At 38.2% G+C, this 19,298-nt stretch overlaps 3 protein-coding genes across 5 annotated transcripts in view; 1 reads left to right on the forward strand and 2 right to left on the reverse strand.

The window, feature by feature from the left end:
* Nucleotides 1-1,342, reverse strand: part of LOC110064296 (uncharacterized) — a 54,536-nt gene extending 53,194 nt beyond the window's left edge. The window contains exons 1-2 of the mRNA XM_089274977.1: nt 1,218-1,342; nt 1,055-1,137 (exon numbers count right to left, since the gene is read on the reverse strand). Of these exons, the coding sequence (XP_089131103.1) occupies nt 1,055-1,137; nt 1,218-1,228 (94 nt within the window). The 5' untranslated portion in view covers nt 1,229-1,342. The remainder of the gene's footprint in view (nt 1-1,054; nt 1,138-1,217) is intronic.
* A 1,901-nt stretch (nt 1,343-3,243) lies between these two features.
* Nucleotides 3,244-10,484, forward strand: LOC149102299 (uncharacterized). The gene is made up of 6 exons (XM_089274978.1): nt 3,244-3,746; nt 4,754-5,024; nt 5,934-6,910; nt 7,512-8,077; nt 8,769-8,891; nt 10,154-10,484. Exons 1-6 carry the CDS (start codon nt 3,306-3,308, stop codon nt 10,245-10,247), a joined length of 2,472 nt encoding a protein of 823 aa, XP_089131104.1. The 5' UTR covers nt 3,244-3,305; the 3' UTR covers nt 10,248-10,484.
* A 1,062-nt stretch (nt 10,485-11,546) lies between these two features.
* On the reverse strand, nt 11,547-19,284 carry LOC110064268 (vesicle-trafficking protein SEC22b-like). 3 transcript variants are annotated; one of them, XM_020771300.2, is made up of 5 exons: nt 19,070-19,282; nt 17,900-18,000; nt 17,078-17,238; nt 16,441-16,587; nt 11,547-13,484 (listed from the first exon to the last, which is right to left on the reverse strand). In XM_020771300.2, the coding sequence occupies exons 1-5, from the start codon at nt 19,142-19,144 to the stop codon at nt 13,330-13,332; spliced, it is 639 nt and encodes a 212-aa protein (XP_020626959.2). In that variant the 5' UTR covers nt 19,145-19,282; the 3' UTR covers nt 11,547-13,329. The 3 variants fall into 3 exon arrangements, with proteins under 3 accessions (XP_020626959.2, XP_089131107.1, XP_089131106.1); XM_089274981.1 differs by lacking the exon at nt 11,547-13,484 and adding an exon at nt 15,639-15,845 and having other exon boundaries at nt 19,070-19,284; XM_089274980.1 differs by lacking the exon at nt 11,547-13,484 and adding an exon at nt 15,639-16,024 and having other exon boundaries at nt 19,070-19,284.
* Between the last annotated feature and the right edge of the window lie 14 nt (nt 19,285-19,298).

Raw genomic sequence — 19,298 nt, forward strand, 5'->3', positions numbered from 1 at the left:
AACATCTTGAATACGTGGTAGAGGGTTTTACGAGGATCGTCTGACGATACGTCGGGATTTCTCAATTATAACAATGATTGACTGTCTCACATCAGCACATGCAAGATCAAGTTTCGCTCTTTGGGCAAAGCATTGTAGAATACACAAGAGATGATTACCACTGAATGTTTCACTAGAGCATTTAGAACACTGAACCTTAGAGGAAAAAGTAACGATAGGTTTAGAAAAGTACACTGCTAGTCGATCAAACTACGTTCTCAATTTGCGCTTGGCGGACAATACACCATTGTTTGGGTCAAATAGTGACAGCAATCATATAGAACATTCATCGATAAAGCAGTTCTTGTTCACATCACATCACGTTAGACCCGAGATTTACAGTACATAGGAAAGGGAAATACACATATTATTACTATCACTATTAACATGTCCCAGCCATATGAATGTATAGGACGTGCCTTTGTTTATAAATAGGTTTACGCTAGTAATGAGTAATGACTTTTCACCCAACTGCGCGCTCGAGGCTAAATAAGTGCGCAGAAAACTCTGACTAACTTTGGTAAAAATGTATCATTATTACAGGGGAGTCGTAGAATGAAACAATATAGGTTAAACAACAGCAAAGCGCTAACTGCTCTGGACCGGACGGGTGGCATGAAGTAAGAAACGCCGTATAAACCCTCACGCGATCCTGTAACAACTGACATAGAAAATCGGAAAATTCTACTAGTTATTCCCAAAGTTTATTGTAACAACCAAGAATACTGCATGCTGGTAAAGTATGCTTGCTTCATTTGGACAACACTAAAATCAAAGCCGGAAAGCGCAAGATTCGCGCAAACGACAAACAGTCCTGCTTTGTTATGGGGAATATAAAGAAATTCTCATTCGGACAGACCGTCGGGTTGCATTACTTGCATGCGTTCTGCGTGCCATACAAACGATTTATTTTACGAGTCTGTGTCAATATTCTGCATGATTACTACCTCCAGGTCCTATATAGAAGTCATTAAAACAGTTTACAAAACACCAAATAATATTCTAATTGGCGTACCTGTGGGAACGGCAGCGTCCCGGGACGAAACTCCATGCATCAGAAGCACGCATAATAGAATAGCCGTGCTAAGGCCCTGCAGACTGAAAGAGAAATCACACAGATGAAATGCTATAGGACAGGGTATTTTCCGAGCAAAAACTCCAGTAGACTATATGCTTACCAGGGAAACATGGCTGGCGTCTGTTTCGGCCCAGCTACGAGACCGCTAATGCTGCAATATTATCCGCGGTGGAAGGCGAGTTCAACACAGAGGACTTCAGTACTCATGTACGGTGTATTGTTGGAATCAAGTCTATACGCTGATTGGTCCCATGTTCCGCGGGTAATTTTAGATATGCATTTACCGCGCGCGATAGTTTAAAATGACGGGAAAAAGCAATTTCTGCTGGATTCTTGTAAAATAAAAACAGTTTTATACAAAAGGAGGTACTTTTGTTTTTGTTGTCAAAGGAGTATCATATAAACTAGTCATTACAGGCTACGTGTTAATCCCTTATCTCGGGTGGGAGTCCTGTACTCCTGTTGCGAGACGATTTCAGTTGTAATAGCAGACCCGTGAAAAAAGCCGCACAGGGAGAACTTGAAATTGCGTGGAATTTTTCCTGGGTCTTTTACTTCTTAGTCGCTGCCACTGATTCCACGCCAGTTTCTTCTTCCTCTCAGCAGATGATCAATATGGAAAACTGGGCCCTTATAAATAAAACTTTTTGACACAATTAGCTTTCTTACCTGTGATACGATATCATTTTTTTTGGAAAGAAAAAGGACGACATAAAAAAAGCACAATTCTTATTTCCATTGAATATTTTTTCTTTCAAAATATAAAGTGGTTCCCGAAGTGTTTTTTGAGGAGGGCTATAACTACACGGGTTTAAGCTAATCAGAACAGGATTTTTTTTTTTTTGGATTTGACAAAAAAAAGTGCCCTGGATGCACCAAATGAAAAATAGTTCCCTATCCTTCGGGTCATCAGGTATCCAGCCCAAAATTTTAAACTTTCTGATCACGTCTCTGTCTTGTTACAACTCTGCCAAACAATTTACCAGCCTCGATTGCTTGCCAGAGCTATCTGTCGTTTTTCTATAACCTGCTTTCTCTAGATCCACATGATATAATATTATCGTAATTAATTAACGCATACACTTGATCAGACACTACCATTTTAGTTAACAACGTACCTAACAACAAATTTTTTTGACCGCAGTTATCAATAACAAGAAAGTGACGATAACAATAAACTCTGCCCGTTGGGGCAATATTTAAGTCATGACACCCTTGCTGGTATTTACTCAGAAATTTTCTTTACATGCAAATGGCAAGTTCCATTGCTGGGATGATCCTCGTGTTCGAGAGACGGGGATGCTTGTGGTCTAGCTCAGGGGTGTGGAGTGAGGATTTTGTTATCACCTGGGATGGAGCGTTGAGCATAGAAGCCAGTATTTTGACGCATCAAGGAACCTTTTAAGGTTTAAGAATAACGGCATGCCGTTATACTGTGCTAATGGTTAAGATAGATGTAGCATGATACCTTTTACATTTCTTCGCAGATAAAAGCATTTGATGACGTTGCCATTATAGGTACTTGGCTTTCAATTTGTGAGTGGTTTGGATTGGTATCATTCATATAGGTTTGAGTCACGCTCAGGTGGTCCAGATTAGCCCCCTTTTCGGGTTTAATTCTATTTTTCAACGAGCATCGACGAACTTGACATGGAAATCCTCCTCGGGGTTCTACCAAGAGGAAAGGGCGAAAACAAGTTTTTACTTGGCCTACAGCTACACAACCAGAGTCTCTTACTGCGCAAGCTTATAATTAAAAGGGCTCAGTCACGGTATTTTGAGTTATTTTGGCCACATACAAAATTACCTTTCAATGGTAGGAAACCTGAAAATAACAGTTTCGTAAGATAGAAAAACACCAAAGAGATAGTGATAAACCATAAAGGAACAAGGATGGCTAAGGATGGAGAAGATTAACACGGATTACAAACGACGAATTGGAAACATTGAGGCTAAACTTTTCAATATGCGCAAACCGTGACTGAGCCCCTTTAAGATTGATGAAAGGAGTCCGTCACGTCCGTCACAGGCGCCGCGCCTAAACCCAGGATAGGATCGCCAAAGAGGAGGAAAGACCTGGGTACGAGGAACTAAAACAGTTTTGGCGCCAAAAAAGTACAAAGCTTGCCGCGGCGCGGCGTGTTTGGTTGCGTTGACAACTTTGAAACTCCGACAGCTCATAATCAAAATGGCCGGAAAGAAGAGTCGTAAACGACAAACGGGCTCGACAAAGAAAGTTTCCAAGCGAAATGAAAACGATGGAAGTGTTTCAGTTGAAGAAAAGAAACCAAAATTAGATGATGGTTTGGAAGAACAGGCCGAACAGTCTGACAAACGAGTACAACAACCGAATTTGGAAACCCGGACAGTTGCAGACACAAACAACGACTTTGCGGAAGATTTGCAGTCAGAGGAGAGCAAATACGTCCCACCGTTTACTCGTAAATCGAAGAGAACCTTGCAAAGAGATAGATTGAGCTCTGTTTCTCCAGATGTGAAATCTACGCGGCCAAAACGGCCTTGGAAAGGCAAACGGATTTCGAAAGAAACCCCAAAAAGCCTTGCTGATCAGGAAACCCCTGCTGATCAACAAACCAATGACATGATAGGCGCGAAGGACTCGCCAAAGGTTTGTTTACAATGCTTTGCATAGGTTTATGTATAAATTTAGGTATGCAGTTAAGATATATAACTTTAAATTGAAAATTCAAGTCTTACCCTCACAGCTGTCATGGGGGTTTATGTGTAGTGGGTTGAGGGAGGAGTGGTGAGCTCAAGATGTGATTTTTGCGCTCAAGAGCAGGAAAGGGTCCGCCTTCACCTAGTCTCCTTCGCAACCACCTGGGCTGAAGTCACCTAAGTTCCCTGTCCCCTTGCGGTTGCTTCACACTGACATGCGGGGAGGGGGAGCTTTTTGTGACTTTGGCCTAAGGGGCTGTAAAGGAGACTAACTTTCACCCCACCCTCTCTTCGGAAACCTATTATCACTGCTCTCCCCTGCTCTTGAACACCTCTAACAACTTAGTGGATCTCTAATACATGGACAGTTTGTAGTTGCAAAACAAAAGGTGTAATGAGAAGAATAATGCCTCTGCATGTGCATTTTGCATCTTACATGTATTTAATTTCTTAGCTGTCCTCTACATACAAAAGAACAATTACTTATATATGACCAACTTCTATGTTTTGTGGAGAACACCCCTCATGGTGATAAATGATCTGTTTTTTCATAATTGGAAATTGAATGCTGCCTTCACACATTCAGCTGATGATAGTTCCAACACTGGTCAACAAACTGAACAGATAAATCTAACTAGAGAGTGACAAAATTCTTTGTCGAATATATTGAATTGATCTTTCAAATGTTGCCCTCAGCATTACTGTCATAACGTACATAAACTCCCTAAAATTGCTTTTAGGGGCAAGACTACAATTGTGGTCTATGACAGTCAAAATGATGGGGAACATGAGATTCACTTATTACAACAAGGAGTTTGCTGTTGATAGCTCACCCGTACAGTGACATTAGTTACATCCGAGAAAGTCAAACACCAGATTTAACAAACCTTGACGGAGATTTCAGAACCAAACTAGGTTATATCTTGCTTATGTGTATTGGTATGAATTCCTTTACAGATGAGAGAAGAAGAAAAAGAGGAGGGCATAGATGTTGAGGCATTGGAGGAAGTGATGATTTGTACCCAAGAAAAGAAAGACCTTGTTGTATTCAGCTCTGGTCAAAACACAGCAGATGAACTTGCAGTAACAACAGATGAAGTTCTTTTATCTTCAATGGTTTCAACTGCTCGCGAACAGACATCAAACATTGTTATGCTTGTTATTGAAAATCTTTTTGAGGCCATGTACAAGCGGATGAACCAGGGTAATAATAGTAATATAACATCAGGTGAGAATTGCTTGTTTCTCTTCCACCTTTTTAAGTTCTGAATGTTAGTAAGTGGATGCTTACCAGCAAGTTTGTCTACAAAGACGGGTGCATATCATTTAATAACAGAAGCACTGTTGGTAATGCACTTGTCTAAAAAATACTTGTAAATGGGTAATGTTAAGACCCAGACCAAAGTCAGATAATATATCCACATTGTAGCACATTATGAATGTGCATGCATAGGGTGAAACTTTAGCTTGTGGTATTGAACCTTCAGCCTATAGTGATCATAGTAAACGAGGTAGATTTGAATTCTGTCCCAACTTGGATTTTGCAAGTTATGGATCAATGTAGATGTAGATTAAACACATTGCAACAGTTTGCTTCTACAAAGTGCAGATTTGCACTGAATTTATTGGCAGGCCAGGAGTTGTGCACTACTGAGCTAGCTTTGGAGATTCTCAGCCAGCTTTGGAGAATCTTTGGAGATTCTCATTGTCAACATGCCAGGGCTGTCATTAAGGGCCATAACCTGCAACACCTGCTATGGCTGAGTATGCTTGATGAGCACTTGATGTTTCAGGTGAACTTATCTGTGGTTAAGGCAGTTCACCTGCAAAGTAACACGTCTGTCACAGTTGTGAAAAGTAAGGCAACAGGTAATTCAGAACTTATTGTCAGCCCTGATGTTGTAGTTGTAAAAGAAGGATTTTCATCATAGCATTGTGTGGAAAGCTACTGGATGCACTCAGTGAAGTTTTAGAGCCTCATTCATATCTGACATCCTCAAATCTGTAGTTCTGTTTGAATCCTTAATAACCCAAAACATTGCTCTAACATGCATCATATCAACACCCTTTTGTTTCCTTTTACTTGATGATATTTTTAGAATTCCAATGTTGTAATTAATTTGTTACTCTTCAACAGAATTTAAAGAAGAACCCAAAGCATCTGTAGAAGAGACAGATACTCACTCAATTGTAAATATTGAGATTCAAGTTACTGATAGCAGCAAAGAAATTGATGTCATATCTGAGGAAGCATTAAAGAATAATATAGAAACTGCAGCTAAACCTGTCATTCTGACAAAAGCAGCATTGAAAAAAATTGTAACTGGAAAGACTCCCTCCAAAAGTGTGAAAAAATGCAAAGCCGTGGCTAATTCTGAATCTCAAACAACAACATTACAACAACAACAGAATCAAGCAACAACAAACAAACAACAACACACATCAGTTGAAGGCCATGTCCATTCAACACAAGAGACTGCTACTTCAGAAGATGCTTTTGAAAAATATGACACAGGAATTAACAACCATGCTGATGAAACATTGGAAAATGACAATAACGGAGATTTGCCATACAACCCTCATCAGAATGAGAGCAAGACTACAGTGAAGCAGCAAGGAAATTCAGAAACTGATAATGAACCTGACAGTCAAAATCATACAGTAACAAGTAAAGGTGAAATGTGTGCTAATGACAACGATGCTGAACCCAACAACCTCGCAACAGAAGGCTCACCAATAACCAACCTAGAAGTGAAGGATGCAGTTTCACTTAATAATGCCATCACATCAGGAAATGAAGAAGTGCATGCCTTCAGCGTGTCACCAATACCAATGGACAAGGACCTGAGTTCAACAGACATCTGTTGTGGAAATCATGTTTCAGAAAAGGAACATCACCAACAGAGAGCCAGTGATGATTTCTTAAAGTCAAATGAACTTACAGGAATTGTCCATATGCCAAACATGGATACACCTTTGATAGAAAATGAAGTGTATAGTACAGTAGAGTCTAGAAACTGTGGAGAAAATTCAAATAATATGTGCCAAATTGACAGTGACCAAGACCTTGACCAAATGGTTCCTAATAATTGTGAAACCACCCCTGTTATGTTGGTAAGTACCCTCACGCTAGTTTTTATTATTATTTTTTTTTTTTGCTGCAACAGACACTGATAAATAAGGCAAAGTGTGTGACCTACATTTGGAATTCCAACTGATGCAAAAGTGGTGCAGTCATCATAAAGCAACGGTAGGAATTCATTGTTTATATTTTGCCTCATTAGCACATGGCTTTGCATAGAGAAACAAAAGAGTTTGTCTAACTTAGTAATTAGTGAATGTTTAGCTTTTTGGGTGTAATATTGAAGGATGTTTTTTCTTCCAAAACTTGGAAAAGTTTGGTGTGGCAGATCTAAACTCTAACAAGTCTTTGTAAAATTATGAGTATTTGAACCTGCACCACACAAAATGTATTCAATGCACTGGACTCAAATATCTCAAGAAACTTGATTGTAACATTCTCTTTCAGTATTCCCCCAGTGCACGATCCATTTTTGTGTGTGAAGCAGTAGTGTTGAGAGAAGACATAAAAAGTTTTGTTGAAATGATATGTCCATGAACATATCAATAGATAGTTATCACTTATTATGGTTTACCTGTGCAGTAAGTTGTTTTAATTGCAGAATGTTATTTAAAAACAATTTTAACTTTTCAGCAAGAAAATCCAGATGAGGAATCTTTTACAAGAAAGCCAAAGAGAAAAGAGATAGATTTGGAGGTTTCTGCTGGTGTTTGTTCCGAGCAACAATGTTCCCCTCATGTTGATGAAGAAGAACATGGATGTCATGATCTTGATGTACAAGTCGACAAGATCCCCACTACTGAAACTAGAACAACCAGGAAAACAAATGAAACCTGTCAGGAGTCATCACAACTGCTTAAAACTAGTACTGCTCAGGCATCAGATTTTTGGGTGGATCAAGAGCCTATGACACATGAACAGATAACAATGGACAAAACTGTGACATGTGCAGAGTTACCATTGCAAAGTGAGTCTTCTTGCAAACACAAGTCAGAAACAGGTGAAGTACACCAAACAGTGGCAGATGAAATTACTGAGAACCTATCAAGCAAGGTGGAAGCAGGGTGCTTTTTGTTTGGTTTTGATGCTGACATTATGGAATTTGATTCTTTAATGGACTGTACTGACTCACAATTAGTTCATGTTGATGATTCTTCAAATGAAAATCTACATCCAGAGTCTCACAAACGTGATGCCAGGTAAATGTTGGAAAGATACCATGAACAGTTCTAGAAAGTATCATGCCAGCCTCATAGAAGGCCATCAGAAATTCTGAAAGGGAGGGCAATTTGAAAGGCCAAATGTCTTTGTTGTAGGGCAAAATGAAATTCAGGTTAAAATGATTTTAACCTAGTTTGATTCTGAATTTCCTTTGTCCTCTAACCCTAATTATTCATGATCCATGAATAATAATAGGGTTAAGACAAAGAAATTTCATTTTAACCTAAATTTCATTTTAACTGACAAACATCTACATTGGGACTGGAATTTCCCGATGGGCAGGAGAGGGTCTGAAACCAAAATCTTCTGTGGAAGGAGTATGGTTATATTCTGGAAAAACACACTTAATTCTGCAAAGTTTTCTGTGCCCTTTATACCTGCATGTGAAAGTTGTTGTACAGGGAATGGCCCCTTGAGTTTCTCTTAGTTTATTTTTTTATTTCAATTGCCTGAGGTATCAAAGACTGTGATCATAATTTTTTAAATCATAAATACTTTTTCAATGTGAACTAGCGAAGACAAAGTTAAAGACACACTTTGATAAAATTAAATGAATTAATGGGGGCTTTCATGAATGTACATGTACATGTTTATTAATATATGGCAACTTATTTGTCTAACAATTAATGTTTGATGGTAAAGTAAATATTATTGCTCTTTCATGTCCAGGCAATTATTAAAAGATTGTAATGTGGCAGGAATTGGCACGAGTAATGGATATCATTGCAGTGTGGAGGTGCCTTCTGACAAGGGAATGATCAAAGGACTTATCAGTGAGCTTTCAGGATTAAAGTAAGATTTGATTTCTTGTACCTTCCAACAGTGATTTTTTGGTGAAGGTATAATTGCTGTGCTTGAGTCAGGGTGTTCATGTCCTCTGTTTCAACAAGAAGCTTTAAGCTTAGAACTAACAGTTAAACTTTAAATCCTTTTGGGTGGCTTAAAACAGTTTCCAGCAGTTAGATTTTGATGGGTCATTATTACCATCTTCCTCAGTTGACGCAACAATCATGGTATCAACAAACTACCCAATGATTGGTGAACATGTGATCATTTTCGTGACACAATGGGTTACCATAGCAACAGTATGACCTGCTAAAACCACCCCTAATTACAGCTTTAGGGGCTTATAATTTAAAAATGGCACGGTGAAATCTTCTTATATTGTCCATTTTTGATAAGCATGGTAAGATGCAACTTTAGGCAAAGTTTAAAAAATTCTGTACATAGGGTTCAGAGCCACCTTAAATTTTCGAAACTTTAAGGTGGCTCTGAACCCCATGTATAGATATTTTTAAAACTTTGCCAAAAGTTGTGTCTTATTATGCTTATCAAAATTTTATACTGTAAAAAAATTTCACTGCTTTTCTTCCCAATACTGTACAATTTGTGACTAGCAAATAATGTAGTTCAGGGGTTTAAACTCACATAGGCGTCTTTCTAAAGGACACTTTACAGCATTACCTTGGCACACCTGTTACATGTAGCTTACAGTAGTAGAGGCATAACGATCTTATGGCCTTCATTTCCATGAAATTAGAGGGACATGCAAATTTTAGCATTGCAAGCCTAATGCTATTTTTTGGATTGCACACATGGACAAATACGCAGACACCTAGAATAACTTTTAAAAATTATGTGTCACAATGAAGAAAGTGTAAACTTGGGCTATGAACTTAAACATCTCTCTCTCTTGAAGAACATTAGTAAAACCATTGAGAAAACATCCCCTGCATCACAGAAATGTCTGACAGCTGCAAACTTGAAACCCTCCCCTCTCCTCAGCCTTTTACCCTACCAGCCCATCCCCTTGGGTCTTGGATGTCTCACCCTCCCCTCCTCTCCCTCTCTTGCTTTCGTGGGCAAGGTAGATGACTACTAAGGATTACAGACTTTTGAATGCCCTGTCAAGAAAGTGAGTGCCCTTCTCTCGGATCTGCCAGTATCAAAGGATCTTTGCTAATGTGTGTGATGTGTATTTAGTACTTCCTTTGAAATATTGCACAATGACTAACATCGTAGATTAATTAATGTTTTCTTTTGTGTCATTTCAGTAAGTTCATCATGGGGGCATGGAAAGATATGGAGAACCAGAAGAAGAAAAGACAAGCCCGATTAAAATTAGGCAAGATGAAAAAGTTGAAATAATAATAATAATGAAAAAATGGAGTTCATGTGATATGGTTGCACAAGATGTTTGGTTATTGTTTTTACTACCATGTGTTATAAAACACCCTTCAATGATTATTTCATATCCTTGGATATCTTTTTAATTTTAGGGTCAGTTTTTCATGGACTCATGGTAGATGTAAACTTAAGGTTTAAAATGTGGATATCAATCTCTAAATCGCTGTGTGAGATCAATTATTTGATATTTAAACAGAGCAAGAGTTCAGCAATACAATATTATTGTTGACTCTATTATTAGTTGTGTTAAGCAGCAGGCTTGACTGTGTATCACATTACAACACAAAAATAATTATTTTGCTCCTATTAATGGGAGATATTGTTTTATTACAATTTTATTTTGATGCAATAGTTGCAGCTTAATGATTGTGTTTGCCACATTTCTACTATTTGATGCAACAGTATTAAGGTTATCGTAACTTTGCAGTCTCCACAGATCCATTATAAATTAATCTCACTGAGGGTGATCAAGCCCTTTTGAATTTTGAAAGTAATAAAAAAAAAATATTTCACAAAATGTTTCATGAATGTTCTGTGTTATTGATATAAATTAAATCAATATCTATTTACAGTAACAATCTCAGCTTGCTAAATGATAATGATCCTCTGGGAAAGACAAGGTATGTGTGTTGAACCAGTAGCTGAGACTGGAAAACAATTCACACTTTACACTAAACAGCAAGAATTTAACGAACCTGTATGTTTCATACTAGGATGCTGAAAGGAAATATTGGTTCTATTATATTATTGAATATTCCCTCATGAAAATTTGTATGACCACTGATCATAAATTATTTTAAGAATCAAAAACTACTCATCTAGCGTTGTATATTTGCTAATACAGTTTACTATACCTCTCGCTTACTTTGCATGCCAGGACTGATCAATTTAGCAGGCCATTTTCTAGCGATACTGTAAGCTGAAACCATTTTTGTTGACAAATGGTCTCATTATTTCACGGCCAAGTTTGCTTAACATGCATGGCAAAACAGGCATGTAATATGGTCCTTGTTTGTCAAAATTTAGAGAACACCAATAATTAAAACGTTATAACTACTTGCAGGTGACTGGTCTTGTTTTTCACATGGGTCACTCATTTAAAGTTGTAATGATTTCCCAAACCCATTGGACAAACAGGAAAGATATAAAATCTTACTAACTTTGTCTTCTTGGTCCATACAGTAAGTTATGGTAGATCTTTGTCCCCCCCCCCCCCCCTCAATTTATGGCCCATACACTTAGCACTTAGACCAAACAAAATTCATTAGTAAGAGGCATGTATTGACCATTTAATTTTGAGAGTGGACCACATTAAACTAAACAGTAACAAAAGAATGTTTGACTTCACTCCAGACATGTTCTTAGTATAGTCAGATACCCCACATGATCTTGGTTGTGCTACCTGATCAGTATTGAAATTTTTTGAACTTTGTCTTCTAAGAACACATGCTATTTAGGAATTTATTACAATAATAATTTTTGTCATGACAGATTGTCAGATATTTATCTGACATAAAATCTCATTCCTGTAGTTTATTGACCTGACATTTTCCCTTGTGGTAAATTTTCTCACACTCTTAGTATTTCTTACAGCTATATGGCACCAGTAGCCTGCAAACGCAGACGTATTTCCGGCCGTCACTTGGTTCCGCCGAAAAATAATGTCTGCAAACCTGAGCCAGGAAACGATTTCTGTGACGTAATGACTTTTGTTTCTCCTTGGCCAATCAGATTCCATGATAGAATGAAACTCGAGTGCTCCTCGCAGTGAATACCACGCGCAGTAAATCTGGGGTTATTTGAGCTAAACTGTGATTGGCTTAGAATTCCTACGTCACAGAAATTGTTTTCTGGCTCAGGTTTGCAGAAGTTATTTATCGGCGGAACCAAGTGACAGCCAGAAATACGTCTGTGTTCGCAGGCTATGGCACCAGTTGCTTTTTGAAGGGATAAACTAATACAATAGCAAATTCATCTGGATTGTACGGTTGACCTTATCACTTCATTGCCATTATCAGGACAGTAACTGGTCTGGAAATTGGTAATAAGGGACAGACTGATTTAAACATGGTTGCATAACTCCAGCTAAATGTTTTACCATCAATTGCTGCAGGTCGACAGCCAATTGTTTGTGTAGCAGAATAACATTTCTATAAACTGCTTCAGTAGGACCCTGTTAATCTGACAAACAATAAGGCCAGCAGTGTCTAGTCATAATGTGGTGATCACATTAAAATAGCAGGACTCATAAAATATTTAACAAATAAAGAAACCTAAGCCGTGTATTACACAGTGATAAAACACAATGGACATTTGAGAACACGAGGAAAATGTAGAAAACAAGAGCCACAGGCAAGTGTTTTCTACATTTCTCAAGTTTTCTCAAATGTCCGGAGTGTTTTATCACAGTAATACACAGCTTAGACTTCTTCAGGGTTGCTTTAGGATCTAGATTTTTCATGCGCAAAACAATAAAACATGCTTTTTGTATGTTTTATACTCTGATTTATAAAATGGGTTTTTGACCAATCAGCACACGCAGAGTCCTTTCTACATTATAAAGGAAAATATCTGATAAACTTTTGTTTGGGCCAAAGAGAGCAGTCAGTTGAATTTGCTTCCATACATCACAGCACAATCATGCTGTTGTGCAAGGTACTGTGGTGCCTGGAAGGGGAATGAACCAGTTTCTCACATAGTGCTATGGTTTTAAAGTAAAGGGAGTAATCCCAAGCAGTGAAACAGTGGTGTTACAAAGGGTAGGTGGTTGAGTTTGCCAACTTAATCAGGTAATTAGCCCAGAGAGTGGCCAGCTGATGCAAATAGTGACTTTGCCAGCAGAGGCCTACTTTTGACGACTCTGGTGACAATTAAAAATGTCAACAACAGGTTTATAACTTTACTTCATGTAATTGCGTACCTACCTGGCTAACTACTATTTCATAGAAATGTCTAGCCAGTAAGATCATATTATTATTACTATTAATAACATATTTAGTTAATATAAGCTCTATATTTCAGCAAACATGCTGTGTGCTATTCCTCAAAACCACCAGAACCGAACATAAATCATAAGCACTACAAAAATTGTTCCTACAGCAGCGTATTTGGCATAAGAAGAACGAAGATTCAAGTAGGTTGCATCTTTCTTGTATTTTTCAGACTGGAACCTTAGATTTCCTGCCTTGTCATCTAACACTAGAAAAAAAAGAATAACGAATTCTTTGTTCACTGAGGTTAAACAAGCTAATTAAATCTTCATAAGTGTGAAAAGCAGTATCCATGCCTTGTGGTTCAACACATAAATTATTAATACAGACATCTTGTTATAAGTAAAGAGAGGTTTTAATCCCTAGCCCATATATTTTCTCTTAACCCTTTAAGCCCCGATAGTGCCATATGGCACTCTTGCGTGACTGCATCTTATTCCCGAGAGTGCCATTTGGCACTCTGAGACCTGCCTTCATTCTGACCAATCAAAAGACCTGTTATATTGTTGCTAGGCTGCTCCATTGTTTTTCAACCAATAGAAAAGAGTTTTAGCTTTCATTTGACGTGTCAAACGTGACAAGCTTTCACTGAGCATCACGATGAAAATCGCAACTGAAGTTTGATGGCGGCCGCTAGCGAAAGCGAAGTTGAAGAGGACGTGTTCTTGGGATTTGACGAAGAAGAAAGAGAAACTGTTGCTGCTTGGAGACAAGAAAGATTTGAAGCTAGAAATCAGAGTGACTCGGAGTCAGATATTTCAGTCTCTTCTGTTTCTACCGAAGACCTTTCAGACTTTGAAGAGGAAGAAGCCGAAGAAGAAACGTGGAACGAAAACTCAAACCCTGTTGAGGTCTCCCCATTCACTGAGGCTACTGGCCCAACTTCTGGAGTTGCAGAAGATGGAACTGCAATCGATTTCTTCTATTTGATGTTTCCAGAAGAACTTATAGAGCAAATCGTCGCTGAAACGAACCGCCATGCACGGGAATGTATCGCTACGAAGCCCGACCGTGAATGGTATGAGACAACGCTTGATGAAATGAAAGCCTTTATCGGTCTTCACGTGCTGTTTGGCATCAAAAGGTTGCCTGCAACTCGCCTTTACTGGAGTGAGGATCCACTCATTGGCGTCCCTTTCGTTAAAAAAGTGATGTCGAGAAATCGCTTTGACAAATTGTCCAAGTATTTTCATTTAAATAATAATGCAAATCAAGCTCCTCGTGAAGATCCTGGACATGACAAATTGTTCAAAGTTCGCCCTGTTCTTGATCGCGTCGTTCAATGTTGTAAAATGGAACTGAGACCGCAAAAAGATTTATCCGTCGACGAAGCGATGGTAAAGTTTAAGGGACGGCTTGGAATGAGACAATATATGCCGATGAAGCCTGTTAAGCGTGGAATTAAAGTGTGGGTTTGCGCCGAAGCGTCTAGTGGCTTTGTCTGCGACTTCCAAGTTTACACGGGAAAAAGACAAGATGGCGCCGCCGAACAAAACTTGGGTTATCGTGTTGTTCACGATTTAACCCGGAGCTTTACTGGGAAAAATCATCATGTCTTCTATGACAATTTTTTCTCAACTGTTAAGCTTGCCGAAGATCTGTTGGAGGATCAAATTTATTCATGTGCAACGGCAAGAGCGAACAGGAAAGACTTTCCTAAGGATCTCGCGGCAAACAATCCTCGCATCAAGCGATTGAAGCAAGGAGAGGCGCTGTTTAGGCGAAAGAACAATGTCGTTGCAACAACCTGGAAGGACAAAAAGGTTGTTCACTTTATCAGTACTGAAAGTAATCCAGTAGGAAACGAGACTGTAAACCGTAAGCAGCGCGATGGAACTGTTATTCAAGTGCCGACTGTTCCCGTTGTGAAGAGTTACAACAAGAGCATGGGAGGCGTAGACCTTCACGATCAGTTGCGTGGGTATTACGCTATCGGAACTAAATCAAGGAAATGGTGGCGCTATCTTTTTTGGTTTTGCGTCGATCTAAGTATTGTCAATGCGTTTATCTTGGAGAAAAAGGCCGTAAATCATCGTTCAAGAACACAACTAACATTTAGAGTCGAACTTGCGAAGGACCTTATCGGGGATTTCACGAGCCGTGGAAGAACAGCAAGTTCTGGGCAGACGGAGGCTGGACATTGGCCGATTGCTTTTGATAAAGGACGATGCAAACGATGCCTCAAACGAAAGAGGACAACGTTTTGCAGAATGGGTTGCCAGCACTGCAACAAGCGGATTTGCTTGGAATGCTTCCCGAATCACATCGGTGACCTAAGCTAAGCGCCACAAGCGCGCGAAATTCAAATTTCACCTATTGAACATTTGCTTCGTTTACTTCGCAATAACCAGAACTTGAGGCATTACTTGAAATCTATTTTATTGTACATAGACATATTTATTGATGCTTTCGCATTTAGTAGGATTTAGCTAGTATTTGAGCGTTTTTTTTGCCATTTTTTTGCAAGGTAACATTGTATTTCAGTGTAAACAATGACATTTTTCAGACTTGTGCAATGTTTCTCTTGCTTCAGTTCACTTCATGATTAACCGTTTGCTGTAGGTTAAGTCTAGAATTAAAGATAAATTGTTGCTGAACATTTTTTGTCTTAAGTGTTTTGTCTTTTGCCTTGTAGTTTTTAAGATATAAGACAAAATTCTAAGCATGGTAAAAATCAGTCATTTAAGTCCTGCAATGCCGGTTGGGTTCCGGGAATAGGGGCTTGTGTTTCATCAGTTTCCTGTGGGGCTTAAAGGGTTAATATTCATTCAACATAGATGCAATGGTAATACATACACCTCCTGCTATCTGAATAAAAGACATGTTTCACAATTTTTGCACCATTTTCTACTGGAACGAAGAAACTGAATTCATGAAATTTGATTTCTGCAAATGCCAAACAATAAACTTATGAATAACTTTGTAAAATACATAAAGTTGAGTGATGCTGGGTCCAAAGGTGCTGATCTGTTTTCTGTTTCTTACATATGTTTTTCTGTACAATTTCTCACAAACAGCCTGATTCTGTCTTGAAAACAGTAATTGTCCAGACAGTGAAAACAGATTGAAAATTAAATATACAATCTCATGCCTCAATTTTTTTTTATTCCTACCGATATGAAAATGCTAGCCTGACTGGTCCCCCTTGTAACTCACAGACATACCTGAAATTTGTTCCCCTCTTTGAAGAACATCATCAATGTTTTGAACCATAATTCTCTGTACATCATGGAGTTCATCATTTAATCTGTTTAAATTTCTTCTTGTTCTTGAGTCCTGGTAGTTCTTTCTTGCCTTTTGAATGTATGTGTCTAAAAGACAGCACCTAGTTACTTACTTTAATACTATGACAGCATCTTGTTTAGTACAATTTGGTGAATGCAATTTTGGTACATTATATTAATCTCTGTCTTGGAATATACTTTTGTCCAGTCAAAGTTTATCTTCACCACAAGTTGTGTCCTTGAACAAAACGTTTTACTCTCACAGTATCCCTCTCCCCTTGAGTATTAATGTCTTGCACATTATTGGGACAATCTAAACAATGTTGCAGGGCAACCTGTATAGGACTAGCAACTTACTCAAAGCCACTTCATGCTAAGGAAATCGGAGTTAAGCACCTGCCTATATATAAAAGCCATAACATTATTGGCTTTCAACAGACTTTATCTTATCAATACAGTAACCAAGTGGCAAGATTTTACCAGACAGTTAGATTAATAACAGGGCTCCATCTGACGAGACTCTAGCAAAAAACAACTTAATGAGAGAATCACAACGTAGTACTATGTAAATGCTCACCAAATTCAATGAATGAGTAGGGTCTAGTTGCTGTAGCAATTTTGTGACCAAACTCCCTGTGAAACTCAGAAGATAACTCCTCAAGAAAACTAAATGCTGCTCTTTTGGAGAATGTCTTGTCGGTTAATGTCAAGAAACACACACCATTTTCGATAATGTAACTGTTGACAAAAGGAAAAGAAAGAACAATATCATTATCACGGTCTTGACAATATGTCATAAAATCAAATATTACTCTGCATGTTGTCAATGCTTCATAACAGTCACATGTAAATATCAACACAACATCCAGAAAAACATATTTTTCAACTCCTCTATCACGTTGTTACAAGTCTTGAGGTCATGACCCACATTTTATTCTAAAGTGCAAAATCCAAATGGCAAAACTCTGTTACGGTTAGAATATTGGGAAAGAAACATCAAGAAAATCCAAATGGCAAAAATCTGTTATGGTTAGAATATTGGGAAAGAAACCTCAAGTAAGCAAAATGTTGTTGGTTCCTGGTCGAAAATGCATGCATCAGTCGTAACACATGTACTATGGTAGTTCTGGCACTGAAAAACACAAAATTCAGTGGTCTCCATGACAATTTTGTTAGGTTTGTTTCTTTGCAATTGATTGAAATTCTAGGTGCTTTAAAAAAAAAAAAGTCAATGGTGTCATGTGCCCCTATAGAGCAATATAGATACACATATAGAATAGACCTAGATGTAACTGCAAGAAGCTTTTATTATTAAAATAAAAAAAATTATTTTGGTACGGATTGCCATCTGTGTTACCAATGTGATTGCTTAGCTCTGCTATTTAATACATGTACTCACTGAAACATCATTGTTCCAGTTTCAATGCTGCTTCTTGCTGGTGAGTGGTCTGTGAGTTTTCTGAACAACATCTTGGCTTGTGCTTGGTAGTCCTTAGTGGTCTAAAAGAACAACAAAATACAAATGGTTAATTTCTTTCAAAGGAAAAAACAAAAAAGCTGGAGGTACTGTTGTACTGATTTTTGTATAGAAAGTAAGCTTTGTGGCCACTCCTTTCCTAATATTGATCTGACAAATTTATTTTTAACAGATCTGTGCAAAGTTAATGGTACTTGCTGGTAGTGTCCGAGGTGTGCATTTCTCAGTTTTGTTTCAAATCTCTCGACTTTCGCATTTGATATTTTTAGAACATGTGACAGATAAATCTCTTTTGATTGGATGAGAGTATATCATAGGACACATAATGAACAGGTATCTCAACAAGCTATCCACCATTTTTATGACCCAGGTTCTGCAGGTTAACAGCTACCAGTGCTAGAACTTTGGACTGACATGCAAGTAATGAACCGCGAGATCTTAATAAATTTGTGACCAAAACCTGCAAATGTGTCATCTGCAGCTAAGTTGATTAAAATTTGGAAACCTAAATTAATTCTCTTAGTTGCAGCATATAAAAGAACACTAACAAGCCTACGCTGGTTTTCTCTTCATGACCCTCAAATGTATAAAAGCAGGTTAACTAGTAGTAAAGTGCTTAATGGTTACCATATGCCTAACCAGCAGAGATAAACAATTCAACCTCTTCCTTGTCAAAATTATACTGACTGTCCTTAGACAGACAGACAGACAGACGACAATTGCAGCTCTCTATAAAATCAATTATATTTACAGGGACTTCAAATGTAAATATTTCAAGTAGTTGTAATGTAGCTGTAAAACATATATTTTGGGACACGTGTACTGTAAACATCAAACAACGTTTACTTTTGTGAAGCCAGCAAATTGAATGTGCAAGACAGTCTCGGACTGTGAATGATGTACGTTCTTCAGTGTTCTTTGAAATCTGGACGTTTGCGAGAAAGCAGAAAATATCAAGCGCTGTTTGAAAGATAACATATATACCTGTATATTTATACTTATAAAAAAAGGCTGCATCATATAAAAGAAAACTGACCGTACAAAAAGAGAGTTGAGCTTATGGGTTTGGTGTTACATGGTACATGAACTTACGTCTTGATCACTTTGCATAGAGGCTGCCAGTGGTAAGCCGTCAATAACACGGCCTATCATTGTCATCACAACCATCCTGATGAAATGCTATCTTTTTGCTCGTGTGTAGTACAATAAAAAGCCCAAAAAGCAACTGTATGGTAAAGCTATTTTCCGGCAGTTTGTACACTTTCGTTTAGTACACGTGGATTGCGCTTGCGTGTTATACACTGTTTTGAATGACCGCTGG

Source organism: Orbicella faveolata, unplaced genomic scaffold (assembly GCF_042242905.1).
Source record: "Orbicella faveolata isolate gen_17 unplaced genomic scaffold, um_ofav_v1 contig_36, whole genome shotgun sequence".
Taxonomy (NCBI): Eukaryota; Metazoa; Cnidaria; class Anthozoa; order Scleractinia; family Merulinidae; genus Orbicella; species Orbicella faveolata.